Genomic DNA, 15,002 nt, shown 5'->3' with positions numbered 1-15,002 from the left:
TTGAATGCCTGGAAGGATACCTTTCATAACGTAAGAACTAATTAAATAAAACAATAGTCTAGTGGAGAACTCGACTTTGAACTGAGGAAACACAAGACTACTGTCCGAATTATGATCAGCTTTGATTCACCATTTTGGGTGATAGTATCATAGCGTTTCCAGGCGATCTGACCGCTCCTGTTGGTTCCTCTAGTCTGTTCACAGCTGAGGAGCTGCAGGCCCTTCGGAACACAACCTTTCATGACGTCATTGCAGCAGTCACCAGTGCAGAGCCTGAGGACATACAGAGGAAAGTGTTCTTCTGGAGGGATGGTAAAAGCTCATTTCCTTCCTAAACTTTCTGTGGTTGGCCAATACATTATAGTGTTCTCTGCAACTCAAACAATAAAAGATAGGTTACCTATGACAGTATTCACCGTAAGTCATAAATGTTGACTGTACGTGCTGCTGGTACTAGCTGTAACTAGTTTCTCTGTCTATGTGCCTCCCTGTCTGTTTGCCTGTCTGTTTGCCCGTCTGTCTGTCTGTCTGTCTGTCTGTTTGCCTGTCTGTTTGCCTGTCTGTTTGCCTGTCTGTCTCCCTGCCTGTCTTCGTGTCTCCCTTTCTCTCTGCCTGCCTAACTGTCTCCCTGCCCGTCTCTGCCTGCCTGCCTGCCTGTCTGTCTGTCTGTCTGTCTGTCTGTCTGTCTGTTTCCCTGTTCCCTGTCTGTCTGTCTGCCTCCCTCCCTGCCCGCCTGCCTCCCTCCCTGCCTGTCTTGCCTCACTCTCTGCCTGTCTGGCTGCCTTTCTTGCCTGTCTGTCTCTCTGCCTGTCTGGCTGCCTGCCTGTCTTGCCTGTCTGTCTCTCTGCCTGTCTGGCCTGTCTGTCTCCTTGCCTGTCTGGCTGCCTGCCTGTCTGTCTCTCTGCCTGTCTGGCTGCCTGCCTGTCTTGCCTGTCTGTCTGTTACAGGTGACCCTTGCCCCCAGCCTTCTCAGGTCACGATCTCTGAGCTCCACCCCTGCACCAACGCCACCAAGCTCAACTACTTTGACGACGGAAGCAAAGCTGGCTTTGGCATCTCAGTCATCTGCCTGTTCCTCTTTCCTGTTGGTCAGTATCTGATGTTAACCAATCAGAATCCACAAGCGAAAGGCCTTGATTTTATCATTTTAACATTAGATTATTCAAATAAGTCATACAAATCTCCAAACTTTCCTTTTGTTTTATTTTATAGCACTTTAAACTGCACCAGGGCTAATTTTGTTAGCATTTAAACAAAACGTACTAAGGAAACATTATCCCTTAAGTCTATGATATGGTACAGTGATTCCAAGGTCTTTTCAGAATATTGACAACAAAAATTGATCTCAAGATGATTAGCCATCAGTGACGCAGCTGACAACAGATACTCAAAACAGACATTTTTTTTTGTGTCAAAAAATATAAAAAGAAAATGTACAAACATTTGTAAAAAATATAGAAAATTATTCATTTGAAAATCCCCAATAAAAATAACCATTCTGTAACGGTTGTCGATGGTGGAAGAAGGAGAGGACCAAGGTGCAGCGTGGTACGTGTTCATGATCTTTTAACTACACTGAACACTAGAACTAAAATAACAAAAACGGAACAAACGCAAATCATAGTGGGAAAACAGGCTGCCTTTCAAACATCTTAAGAACCAAAGCTTCTTCAACTGCTTTATCGATACAGTTAACCAAGGAAGGAAGGTGCATATTGATGTTTCATATATCCATGCCACAGACTCCCCCAAAACAAACAAACACCCTGCTTTGTTGTGGTTTGCTGAGTGATTGTCTGTTCTGGAACAGGAAGAGACCAATCTGAACAGTGGCTGGACAGAATCCTACTGTAGCCTGGCTGGTGCTTACAGACAGGATAAGAGGATTATTTAAATAGTCTAAGTAGACCACTACAGCGTGCTCACCGGTGTGCTGTGCAGACACTACCAGTTTGACTATGCTCATTTGAACCGAGGACACCACAGTGTTGTAGGTCAAACAATCTATTTTGAATGTTTCTCTTTATGCATAAAATATACTGTATTCTGGATTGGGATCATCCCTTGGGAGAAATTAACCAGGTACTATGGAAAAAAGGAAGATTGCTGATCTAGGATCAGGTTCCCTCTTATTCATTATGAATTTATTAAAAGGCAAAACTGATCCTAGATCTGCACTCCTACACCGAGACCGGATACATCCGCTAAATGGCATATATATTATTATTATTATACATGCTCTGGGGTTGCTGAGGAACGCTCAACTCCCTTTTCTTATATCGACGGAGGAGTTGAGATTTGTTAATTAACTGGTTGCGGAATTTTCTGGCAACAACATTGAGTCACCATCAGTCAATTCTTATAAAAAATGTAATTCTGACAGCTTACCCTATACTCATGTTTGTCCTGTTCAACCGTGGTCCTTCCGCGCGGAGCTCAAATTCAACCTTAATTTGAATACAATCACCGACTGTAATGGTTTTCCTCCTCTTCTGATGAGGAATAAGATGGATCGGACCAATGCGCAGCGTGGTAAGTGTTCATGTTATATTTATCAGAACAGAAACACTAAACAAAATAACAAAGACAGTGAAACGAAAACGAAACAGTCCTGTAAGGTGCAGCAACACAAAACAGAAAACAACTACCCACAACCCATAGTGGGAAAACAGGCTGCCTAAGTATGGTTCTCAATCAGAGACAATGATCGACAGCTGCCTCTGATTGGGAACCATACCAGGCCAAACACATAGAAATAGAAAACCTAGAAAACACAACGTATAATGCCCACCCCAACTCACGCCCTGACCAAACTAAAACAGAGACTTAAAAAAGGAACTAAGGTCAGGACGTGACACATTCTATCAGATCTTTCAGTACTCTCAAATTTATACAACATTTTGACGGCGTTGGTGTTTTACAGAGTTGAGGGGGAAAAAAGTTCTAATTTTCTTCTTCGTTCAAGTGGTATACCCAGTAGCAATGTAGTTTTTCCTCAGTTGCTTTCTGACTCTAAAACTGAATTAAATGTAACATATTTAAAACAGTATTCATATTCTATCTTAATCTATCAGACAGGTGCAGTTAACAGTTTATGGTTGTGACCAGAGTGATTCCAATATTGTTTAAATCTATCAAAAATAGAGAACTGGAGAAAAGTACCTCTTGAAGGTCCTACTGGCAGCCAGTAAAAAGGCTATCACTGGGAAATGGCTACAAAAAGACCCTCCCACAGTGACACAATGGATAGACATTGTAGAAGAAATACACCACACGGAGCGTATGACCTTTGCTTTAAGAACTCAACAGGAGAGAGAGAGGTTAACAATACTGGGAAAAAATGGGTTTCGTACTTGGCGAAGGTCTAATTCAAAGATGTCAATGTAACTAATATGATGAAGGTATGAAGTGCACTGTAACTGCCAGATCTTTTTTAAATGTTATTTAACTTTATTTGTACTTTGTACTTTGTATTCCTACAATAAAAACAAAGTATTAAAAAAAGAAATGTAAAAAAAGAGAATAGAGAACTGCTCTTGTTTACAATCCATGTAATGAGGACGTGAATAAGGGGTCCTTATGCTATAGCCGGCCCTGCTCATTCCTGACTGATTTAGGATTTTAAACTAATCTGACGGAGTAAACGAAATCTCCGGACACAACTTTTAGGAATCAACACATTTTTAGAGAAATATTCTTTAAATTCACAGAGGACTAATTGCAAGAAACTACACACGCTATTTTCTCAGTTAATATCTATTTTTGCCAGTAAAAAAAAAACACTTTTTTTTGGGGATGGAAAGTTTGAAATTGGAATCCTTTTGCTCTGTCCGGACAAGGGCATTTCCAGACAGAGAGCTGACATGGAAATTAATCATATTCAAAGTATTGAGAAAATTCCCCAAACAAATATTTTCCTTTGTAAAATTCACCTAAATGTCAATTTTAAGATCCAATAATCAAATAACCATTGTGATTGCTACAGTATAATTGTTCTGTTGATTGTGGTACCCTCATAGTGAGTTTCATGGCTCTTGCGGTCGTCTACTTAGAGAGACAGCATATCATAAACCCTATTGTAAGAGATTCTCTGATGACTAGTGCCCCATGTGTTCCCCTCCCAGTGAGCTTCTTCATGGCCCTTGTGGTGGCCCACTTCAGAAAGTCCAAGTTTAAGAAGTTCCAGAAGAGAGTGGGGCCTGACGACACAACAGAGGAACCTGCTGCTGGAATCACAGGTGTGTGTGTGTGTGTGTGTGTGTGTGTGTGTGTGTGTGTGTGTGTGTGTGTGTGTGTGTGTGTGTGTGTGTGTGTGTGTGTGTGTGTGTGTGTGTGTGTGTGTACAGTACAGTACAGTACATGCATGTACATGGTCTGTGTTATTTACATTTACATTTAAGTCATTTAGCAGACGCTCTTATCCAGCTAAAACTATGCTGGGAAGGACAATTCAACAGAACATATGACAGAACCCCTTCTGTCTCTCTCTCTCTCTCTCTCTCCTCCCTTCTCTCTCATCTCTCATCTCTTCCCACTTCTCTCTCTCTTATCTCTCACCCCCTTCTCTCTTTCATCTCTTCCCCTTCTCCATCATCTCTTCCCACTTCTCTCTCTCTCATCTCTTCCCACTTCTCTCACCCATCTCTCACCCCTTCTCTCGCTCTGATCTCTCATCTCTTCCCACCTCTCTCTCTCTCTCCCCTTCTCTCTCATCTCTTCCCACTTCTCTCTCTCTCATCTCTCACCCCCTTCTCTCTCTCATATTTCACCCCTTCTCTCTCATCTCTCACCCCTTCTCTCTCATCTCTTCCCACTTCTCTTTCTTTCTCTCTCTCTCTCTCTCTCTCTCTCTCTTCTCTCTCTCTCTCTCTCTCTCTCTCTCTCTCTTTCTCTCTCTTTCTCTCTCTTTCTCTCTCCCTCATCTCCTCTCCTCTCCTCTCTCTAGCCTGTGAGTGGCAGGGCCCTAAGAAGCCCCTATTTCCAGTCAGTCTGTTGATCGATGATAGGAGGAAACTCCAGGTGTTTGACCGGTCTGGACCCGCTCTACGGTCACTCAGCCTGGGTACCCAGACCCACCTGGATGTTCTACTGTCCAGTAACAATTACCGCAGGGCTCTGGTGATGAAAGTACCCAAAGAGTATGACCTGGTGAGTAGATGGGAGAGGGGTGTGTGTGTGTGTGTTTGTTTACTCTTGTTTACTGATTCGTTTACTCTTGTTTACTCATTTGTTTACTCTTGTGTTTCATGTGCCTCTCTTTTGTTCATCTTCACTGTTAGCTGTTCCCATGCCAATCCCTGTGTGTGTGTGACTGTGATCTCTGTTTGTTGTGGTCTGTCCCCAGGTGCTGTACTTTGAGGACGAGGGTCAGCGTGGAGAGTTTGTCCGGCACCTTCGCTCTGAGGTGACAGACGGTGGACAGGAGCTGGCGGTGAGGGACATGACAGAGAAGGAGCTACTAAGAGAGGCAGTGACCAGAGACCAGAGAGCTCAGATAGTAGAGAACTTCATCAGGAGTGCCTTTGCCAAGGTACTGGAATATATGGTGATTTAGGAGACGCTTTACTGTAATATGGTGATTTAGGAGATGTTCACTGTAAAATGGTGATTTAGGAGATGTTTACTGTAAAATGGTGATTTAGGATATGTTTACTGTAAAATTGGGATTTAGGAGATGTTTACTGTAAAATTGGGATTTAGGAGATGTTTACTGTAAAATGGCCCATGCAGGAATTGGCCAATGCAGGAATTGAACCCACAACCCTAGTATTGTTACCACCATTTTTTGTTTTATTTAACTAGGCAAGTAAGTTAAGAACAAATTCTTATTTACAATGACGGCCTAGAAACAGTGGGTTAACTGCCATGTTCAGGGGCAGAACGACAGATTTGTACCTTGTCAGCTCAGGGGATTTGATCTAGCAACCTTTCAATAACTAGCTAACACCAGACACAGACGCTCTAACCAGTAGGCTACCAGCCATCTCTACACTCTAACCACTAGGCTACCTGCCAACTCTACACTCTAACCACTAGGCTACCCTGCCGCCTCTACACTCTAACCACTAGGCTATCCACCATCTCTACACTCTAACCACTAGGCTACCTGCCACCTCTACACTCTAACCACTAGGCTACCTGCCACCTCTACACTAACCACTAGGCTACCTGCCACCTCTACACTCTAACCACTAGGCTACCTGCCACCTCTACACTCTAACCACTAGGCTACCTGCCACCTCTACACTCTAACCACTAGGCTACCTGCCACCTCTACACTCTAACCACTAGGCTACCTGCCACCTCTACACTCTAACCACTAGGCTACCTGCCACCTCTACACTCTAACCACTAGGCTACCTGCCACCTCTACACTCTAACCACTAGACTACCTGCCAACTCTACACTCTAACCACTAGGCTACCCTGCCGCATCTACACTCTAACCACTAGGCTACCTGCCGCCTCTACACTCTAACCACTAGGCTACCTGCCAACTCTACACTCTAACCACTAGGCTACCTGCCACCTCTACACTCTAACCACTAGGCTACCTGCCACCTCTACACTCTAACCACTAGACTACCTGCCACCTCTACACTCTAACCACTAGGCTACCTGCCACCTCTACACTCTAACCACTAGACTACCTGCCACCTCTACACTCTAACCACTAGGCTACCCGCCACCTCTACACTCTAACCACTAGGCTATCCACCATCTCTACACTCTAACCACTAGGCTACCTGCCACCTCTACACTCTAACCACTAGGCTATCCACCATCTCTACACTCTAACCACTAGGCTACCTGCCACCTCTACACTCTAACCACTAGACTACCTGCCATCTCTACACTCTAACCACTAGGCTACCTGCCATCTCTACACTCTAACCACTAGGCTACCCTGCCGCCCCTCTAACCTACTGAGCCATTCGACGTGACCACCATTAACAATCGCAACGGGCACCATGCTGACATGTGCAGGGGTTGGGAAGGTTACTTTTTAAATGTAATCCATTGCAGTTGCTAGTTACCTGTCCAAAATGGACATCAGTAACTTTAGGATTACCCAAATTTAGGATCCTAATCTGATTACTTTCAGTTCATGGTGGTAACCGCCAATGCCATCTTCCTGTCTTTCATGTAGATGAAACGGTCTCTCACTCATATGTATCGGCTCAATGGGACAACCCGGTTAAATAAAGGTAAAAAAAATTCTACCCTGTAGGTCCTGGAGATAGAGAATTGTGATGCCAGGGACATGAGTGGTGCGTCCTGTAGGAAGACCCGCGAAGCCCTGGAGACTGAGCTGACAGGAACTGAATTTGCCGACGCTCTGGGACTCAAACCGGACTCGCTCTTTGTTGACTCCATGTTCACGCTGGCCGACAAGGATGGAGACGGATACCTCTCCTTCCAGGAGTTCCTCGATGTCATCGTGATTTTAATGAAAGGTAAGTCCAGGGTCGGTCTCCATTTCAATTCAGAAAGTAAACCAAATTCCAATTCCACATTTTACTCATTGAAAAGCATTGACGATAATTGGAATTTCAATGTACTTACTGAATGGACTGGAATTGAAGTGGAATTGATCCCAACCCCGGAGTCCGGGGGTCGTGTTTACTAGGCAACAAACAGAAGACAACTAACTGAAACAGGAATTTTGTTCTGATATTCCACTGTGTTGTTTGTCCAGGTTCTCCCGAGGAAAAGTCTAAACTGATGTTCTCGATGCACGACATCGATGGAGACGGTTTCTTATCGAAAGAGGATTTTTCCAGGCTGCTCAGGTTAGCACTGTCATCAGTTCTCTTAAAGGTCCCGAACAGTCATTCTGATTCCCATGTAAAATATCACATACATACACTCAGACCTCAATAGCCACCTTCTGTCAAGGTACGTCCACATTCCATGCCATCTGTTTTGTAGATCCAGCTGTATGATGAGCACCGTATAATGGGTTTCTATGGCCGTCTTAAACTCCGGCCATCTTGTGGTCTGTTCTGCAGGTCGTTCATAGAGATCTCCAGCAGTCTTCTGTCTAAGAGCCGGGCTGAGGAGGCCATCGAGGAAATGTATAAGGCCGCAGGTTTCAACGACAAGGAACAGATTACCTGGGAGGACTTCCACTTCCTGCTCCGGGACCACGAGAAGGAACTTACCTTCGCTCAGCTTAACATCAAAGGTGACAAAGGCTGGAGAAGGCCAACCAGAGACACAAAATACTCTCAAAGGCGTCTTCTTCTTCTAATGTTATGTATCTCTGCAGGGATGGAGAAGGAGAGGGGAAACAAACTGAGTCGGCACCAGCATGTGTCTTTCATCAACCCAGAGAGGAACAGGTCAGATAATAATGTAATGAACACGAGGGGAGACAGAGAGATGGTTTCAAGCACAGGGCACAGCAGGTGTTTATTGCAAAGGACCACAGGAGGAGGCAGGTAGCTGGGTCAGGCAGAAGGTCATACACAGGAGGAGGCAGGTAGCTGGGTCAGGCAGAAGGTCATACACAGGAGGAGGCAGGTAGCTGGGTCAGACAGAAGGTCATACACAGGAGGAGGCAGGTAGCTGGGTCAGGCAGAAGGTCATACACAGGAGGAGGCAGGTAGCTGGGTCAGGCAGAAGGTCATACACAGGAGGAGGCAGGTAGCTGGGTCAGGCAGAAGGTCATACACAGGAGGAGGCAGGTAGCTGGGTCAGGCAGAAGATCATACACAGGGGGAGGCAGGTAGCTGGGTCAGGCAGAAGGTCATACACAGGAGGAGGCAGGTAGCTGGGTGAGGCAGAAGGTCATACACAGGAGGAGGCAGGTAGCTGGGTCAGACAGAAGGTCATACACAGGAGGAGGCAGGTAGCTGGGTCAGGCAGAAGGTCATACACAGGAGGAGGCAGGTAGCTGGGTCAGGCAGAAGGTCATACACAGGAGGAGGCAGGTAGCTGGGTCAGGCAGAAAATCATACACAGGGGGAGGCAGGTAGCTGGGTCAGGCAGAAGGTCATACACAGGAGGAGGCAGGTAGCTGGGTCAGGCAGAAGGTCATACACAGGAGGAGGCAGGTAGCTGGATCCAGGGGCAGGCAGAAGGTCATACACAGGGGGCAAAAAGGGCAACGGTACAGGCAGGGAAAAGGCTAGTAATCGTAGTCAGGCAATAGGTAGGTAACAGGAAATCCGATAGGCTAAAGTACAGGCAGGGAAAAGGCAAAAGGTGTCGTTAGTGAGACAGGCAAAAACTATCATACACGGGAGGAGTAACTCGAGTAACAAGCACTCTGAAAGACGTGTGTCACAAAACAAACAATACCTCACAGTGACGGGGTGCAAAGAACATAACTAAATAGAGTTTGATAATGACCTACAGGTGTGTGAACAGGTGATTAGAATTCAGGTGATTGGGATCTGGGGTGTGACCTGCGTTCAGGGGGATCTACGTGTTTGAGAGTGTGAGCTGGAAAGTGGGCCTGGAAAGGGAGCTGCGTTCAGGGGACCTACGTGTTTGAGAGTGTGAGCTGGAAAGGGAGCTGCGTTCAGGGGACCTACGTGTTTTGAGGGTGTGAGTTGGAAGCAGACGTTACAAATAACACCAGCCCGTTTTCTTCCATCACCCTGGAGAGGAACAGCTATGATAACAACAATAGAACACGAGGAAGAGAATTACTTAGAACACGAGGAAGAGAATAACTTAGTAACAAGGAAGAGAATAACTTAGAACGCGAGGAAGAGAATAACTTAGTAACGAGGAAGAGAATAACTTAGAACACGAGGAAGAGAATAACTTAGAACACGAGGAAGAGAATAACTTAGAACACGAGGAAGAGAATAACTGAGTAACGAGGAAGAGAATAACTTAGTAATGAGGAAGAGAATAACTTAGAACATGAGGAAGAGAATAACTGAATAACGAGGAAGAGAATAACTTAGAACATGAGGAAGAGAATAACTTAGTAACAAGGAAGAGAATAACTTAGTAATGAGGAAGAGAATAACTTAGAACACGAGGAAGAGAATAACTTAGTAACGAGGAAGAGAATAACTTAGTAATGAGGAAGAGAATAACTTAGAACACGAGGAAGAGAATAACTTAGTAACAAGGAAGAGAATAACTTAGTAACAAGGAAGAGAATAACTTAGTAATGAGGAAGAGAATAACTTAGAACACGAGGAAGAGAATAACTTAGTAACGAGGAAGAGAATAACTTAGTAATGAGGAAGAGAATAACTTAGAACACGAGGAAGAGAATAACTTAGTAACAAGGAAGAGAATAACTTAGTAACGAGGAAGAGAATAACTTAGAACACGAGGAAGAGAATAACTTAGAACACGAGGAAGAGAATAACTTAGAACACGAGGAAGAGAATAACTTAGAACATGAGGAAGAGAATAACTTAGAACACGAGGAAGAGAATAACTTAGAACACGAGGAAGAGAATAACTTAGAACACGAGGAAGAGAATAACTTAGAACACGAGGAAGAGAATAACTTAGTAACGAGGAAGAGAATAACTTAGAACACGAGGAAGAGAATAACTTAGAACATGAGGAAGAGAATAACTTAGAACACGAGGAAGAGAATAACTTAGAACACGAGGAAGAGAATAACTTAGAACACGAGGAAGAGAATAACTTAGAACACAAGGAAGAGAATAACTTAGTAACGAGGAAGAGAATAACTTAGAACATGAGGAAGAGAATAACTTAGAACACGAGGAAGAGAATAACTTAGAACACGAGGAAGAGAATAACTTAGAACACGAGGAAGAGAATAACTTAGAACACGAGGAAGAGAATAACTTAGAACACGAGGAAGAGAATAACTTAGAACATGAGGAAGAGAATAACTTAGAACACGAGGAAGAGAATAACTTAGAACACGAGGAAGAGAATAACTTAGAACACGAGGAAGAGAATAACTTAGTAACGAGGAAGAGAATAACTTAGAACATGAGGAAGAGAATAACTTAGAACACGAGGAAGAGAATAACTTAGAACACGAGGAAGAGAATAACTTAGAACACGAGGAAGAGAATAACTTAGAACACGAGGAAGAGAATAACTTAGTAACGAGGAAGAGAATAATTTAGAACACGAGGAAGAGAATAACTTAGAACACGAGGAAGAGAATAACTTAGAACACGAGGAAGAGAATAACTTAGAACACGAGGAAGAGAATAACTTAGAACATGAGGAAGAGAATAACTTAGAACACGAGGAAGAGAATAACTTAGAACACGAGGAAGAGAATAACTTAGAACACGAGGAAGAGAATAACTTAGAACACGAGGAAGAGAATAACTTAGAACATGAGGAGGAGAATAACTTAGAACACGAGGAAAAGAATAACTTAGTAACGAGGAAGAGAATAACTTAGAACACGAGGAAGAGAATAACTTAACGAGGAAGAGAATAACTTAGAACACGAGGAAGAGAATAACTTAGTAACGAGGAAGAGAATAACTTAGTAACGAGGAAGAGAATAACTTAGTAACGAGGAAGAGAATAACTTAGAACACGAGGAAGATAATAACTTAGAACACGAGGAAGAGAATAACTTAGTAACGAGGAAGAGAATAACTTAGAACACGAGGAAGAGAATAACTTAGAACACGAGGAAGAGAATAACTTAGAACATGAGGAAGAGAATAACTTAGAACACGAGGAAGAGAATAACTTAGAACACGAGGAAGAGAATAACTTAGAACACGAGGAAGAGAATAACTTAGAACACGAGGAAGAGAATAACTTAGAACATGAGGAAGAGAATAACTTAGAACACGAGGAAGAGAATAACTTAGTAACGAGGAAGAGAATAACTTAGAACACGAGGAAGAGAATAACTTAGAACACGAGGAAGAGAATAACTTAGAACACGAGGAAGAGAATAACTTAGAACACGAGGAAGAGAATAACTTAGAACATGAGGAAGAGAATAACTTAGAACATGAGGAAGAGAATAACTTAGAACACGAGGAAGAGAATAACTTAGTAACGAGGAAGAGAATAACTTAGAACACGAGGAAGAGAATAACTTAGAACATGAGGAAGAGAATAACTTAGAACACGAGGAAGAGAATAACTTAGAACACGAGGAAGAGAATAACTTAGAACACGAGGAAGAGAATAACTTAGAACATGAGGAAGAGAATAACTTAGAACATGAGGAAGAGAATAACTTAGAACACGAGGAAGAGAATAACTTAGTAACGAGGAAGAGAATAACTTAGAACACGAGGAAGAGAATAACTTAGTAACGAGGAAGAGAATAACTTAGTAACGAGGAAGAGAATAACTTAGAACACGAGGAAGAGAATAACTTAGAACATGAGGAAGAGAATAACTGAGTAACGAGGAAGAGAATAACTTAGTAACGAGGAAGAGAATAACTTAGAACACGAGGAAGAGAATAACTTAACGAGGAAGAGAATAACTTAGAACACGAGGAAGAGAATAACTTAGTAACGAGGAAGAGAATAACTTAGTAACGAGGAAGAGAATAACTTAGAACACGAGGAAGAGAATAACTTAGAACACGAGGAAGAGAATAACTTAGAACACGAGGAAGAGAATAACTTAGTAACGAGGAAGAGAATAACTTAGAACACGAGGAAGAGAATAACTAGAACACGAGGAAGAGAATAACTTAGAACACGAGGAAGAGAATAACTTAGAACACGAGGAAGAGAATAACTTAGAACACGAGGAAGAGAATAACTTAGAACATCAGGAAGAGAATAACTTAGAACACGAGGAAAAGAATAACTTAGTAACGAGGAAGAGAATAACTTAACGAGGAAGAGAATAACTTAGAACACGAGGAAGAGAATAACTGAATAACGAGGAAGAGAATAACTTAGAACACGAGGAAGAGAATAACTTAGAACACGAGGAAGAGAATAACTTAGAACACGAGGAAGAGAATAACTTAGAACATGAGGAAGAGAATAACTTAGAACACGAGGAAGAGAATAACTTAGTAACGAGGAAGAGAATAACTTAGAACACGAGGAAGAGAATAACTTAGAACACGAGGAAGAGAATAACTTAGAACATGAGGAAGAGAATAACTTAGAACACGAGGAAGAGATGACCTATGCTGCTTCCCCCCTGATATCATAACTTAGAACACGAGGAAGAGAATAACTTAGAACACGAGGAAGAGAATAACTTAGAACATGAGGAAGAGAATAACTTAGAACATGAGGAAGAGAATAACTTAGAACACGAGGAAGAGAATAACTCCAGTAACGAGGAAGAGAATAACTTAGAACACGAGGAAGAGAATAACTTAAGGTTTGAGGAAGAGAATAACTTAGTCAACGAGGAAGAGAATGATGCTGCTAGAACACGAGGAAGAGAATAACTGCTGAGAACATGAGGAAGAGAATAACCTCATGTAACGAGGAAGAGAATAACTTAGTAACTGAGGAAGAGAATAACTTAGAACACGAGGAAGAGAATAACTTAGAACACGAGGAAGACAATAACTTGAGTCAACACAGAAGAGAATAACTTAGAACTGATGAGGAAGAGAATAACTGCTGAGAACATGAGAAGAGAATATGCTGCTGATGTCAACGAGGAAGATCCAATAACTTAGAACACAGGAAGAGAATAACTTAGAACACGAGGAAGAGAATCCAACCTGACTTGAGTGATCACATCCAACCTGATGCTGCTGATGTCACACCAGAGAGAGAATAACTTAGAACACGAGGAAGAGAATAACATAGAACACGAGGAAGAGAATAACTTAGTAATGAGGATACACCCTTATGTATCTTCTCATTTATTTGATTGATTTGAAAAAATGCACTCTTCATTGCATGGTCATTTACTGTATTTCACAATCTCCATTCACCAAGATCTCGATAGTCATGCTCTTATCAGGGTGTGATTGTGGACATGATGACTACCAGATTCACATTCAACCTCATGCTGCTGATGTCACTACTTCCCCCAACCTAACCTGCTATATTACTATCCAACCGATGCTGACTGTTCACGATTATTCCTAACAAGCTTATTTTTGAATTACTCCACCTTTGTCTGCTGATATGAGATAAGCATCTGCTGATTTTTAACTGCTGCTGATGTCACTACCAGGCCTCCAACCTGCTGCTTTATTTAAAAACTGTAATGTCTTGCTCTGATTCTTAGCTCACCCTTTGATGACCAGGGATCACATCCAAGTTCTCCAGTCACCCGGGGAAAGATCAGGCAGGGACATGTCACATTCGCAGACAGAAAAGGATCCATAACATCCAACCTGATGCTGCTGATGTCACTACCAGAGATCACATCCAACCTCACGCTGCTGATGTCACTACCAGAGATCACATCCAACCTCATGCTGCTGATGTCACTACCAGAGATCACATCCAACCTCATGCTGCTGATGTCACTACCAGAGATCACATCCAACCTCATGCTGCTGATGTCACTACCAGAGATCACATCCAACCTCATGCTGCTGATGTCACTACCAGAGATCACATCCAACCTCATGCTGCTGATGTCACTACCAGAGATCACATCCAACCTCACGCTGCTGATGTCACTACCAGAGATCACATCCAACCTGATGCTGCTGATGTCACTACCAGAGATCACATCCAACCTCATGCTGCTGATGTCACTACCAGAGATCACATCCAACCTGATGCTGCTGATGTCACTACCAGAGATCACATCCAACCTCACGCTGCTGATGTCACTACCAGAGATCACATCCAACCTCATGCTGCTGATGTCACTACCAGAGATCACATCCAACCTCACTACCAGAGATCACATCCAACCTCATGCTGCTGATGTCACTACCAGAGATCACATCCAACCTCATGCTGCTGATGTCACTACCAGAGATCACATCCAACCTCATGCTGCTGATGTCACTACCAGAGATCTCATGCTGCTGATGTCATACCAACCTCATGCTGCTGATGTCACTACCAGAGATCACATCCAACCTCATGCTGCTGATGTCACTACCAGAGATCACAT

The 15,002-nt window shown here is 43.0% G+C and overlaps 1 protein-coding gene across 1 annotated transcript in view; it reads left to right on the top strand.

The window, feature by feature from the left end:
• The window catches only part of LOC118378457 (dual oxidase 2), a 50,970-nt gene that overhangs the window by 17,216 nt on the left and 18,752 nt on the right, over positions 1–15,002 (top strand). The window contains 10 exon segments of the mRNA XM_052481119.1: positions 194–312; positions 948–1,088; positions 4,125–4,238; positions 4,946–5,148; positions 5,345–5,530; positions 7,231–7,456; positions 7,699–7,792; positions 8,012–8,187; positions 8,272–8,344; positions 9,423–9,493. Of these exon segments, the coding sequence (XP_052337079.1) occupies positions 194–312; positions 948–1,088; positions 4,125–4,238; positions 4,946–5,148; positions 5,345–5,530; positions 7,231–7,456; positions 7,699–7,792; positions 8,012–8,187; positions 8,272–8,344; positions 9,423–9,493 (1,403 nt within the window).

This window comes from Oncorhynchus keta, chromosome 26 (genome assembly GCF_023373465.1).
Source record: "Oncorhynchus keta strain PuntledgeMale-10-30-2019 chromosome 26, Oket_V2, whole genome shotgun sequence".
Taxonomy (NCBI): Eukaryota; Metazoa; Chordata; class Actinopteri; order Salmoniformes; family Salmonidae; genus Oncorhynchus; species Oncorhynchus keta.
The sequence above is the reverse complement of the archived record's forward strand: the minus strand, read 5'-3'. Positions and strand labels throughout refer to the sequence as shown.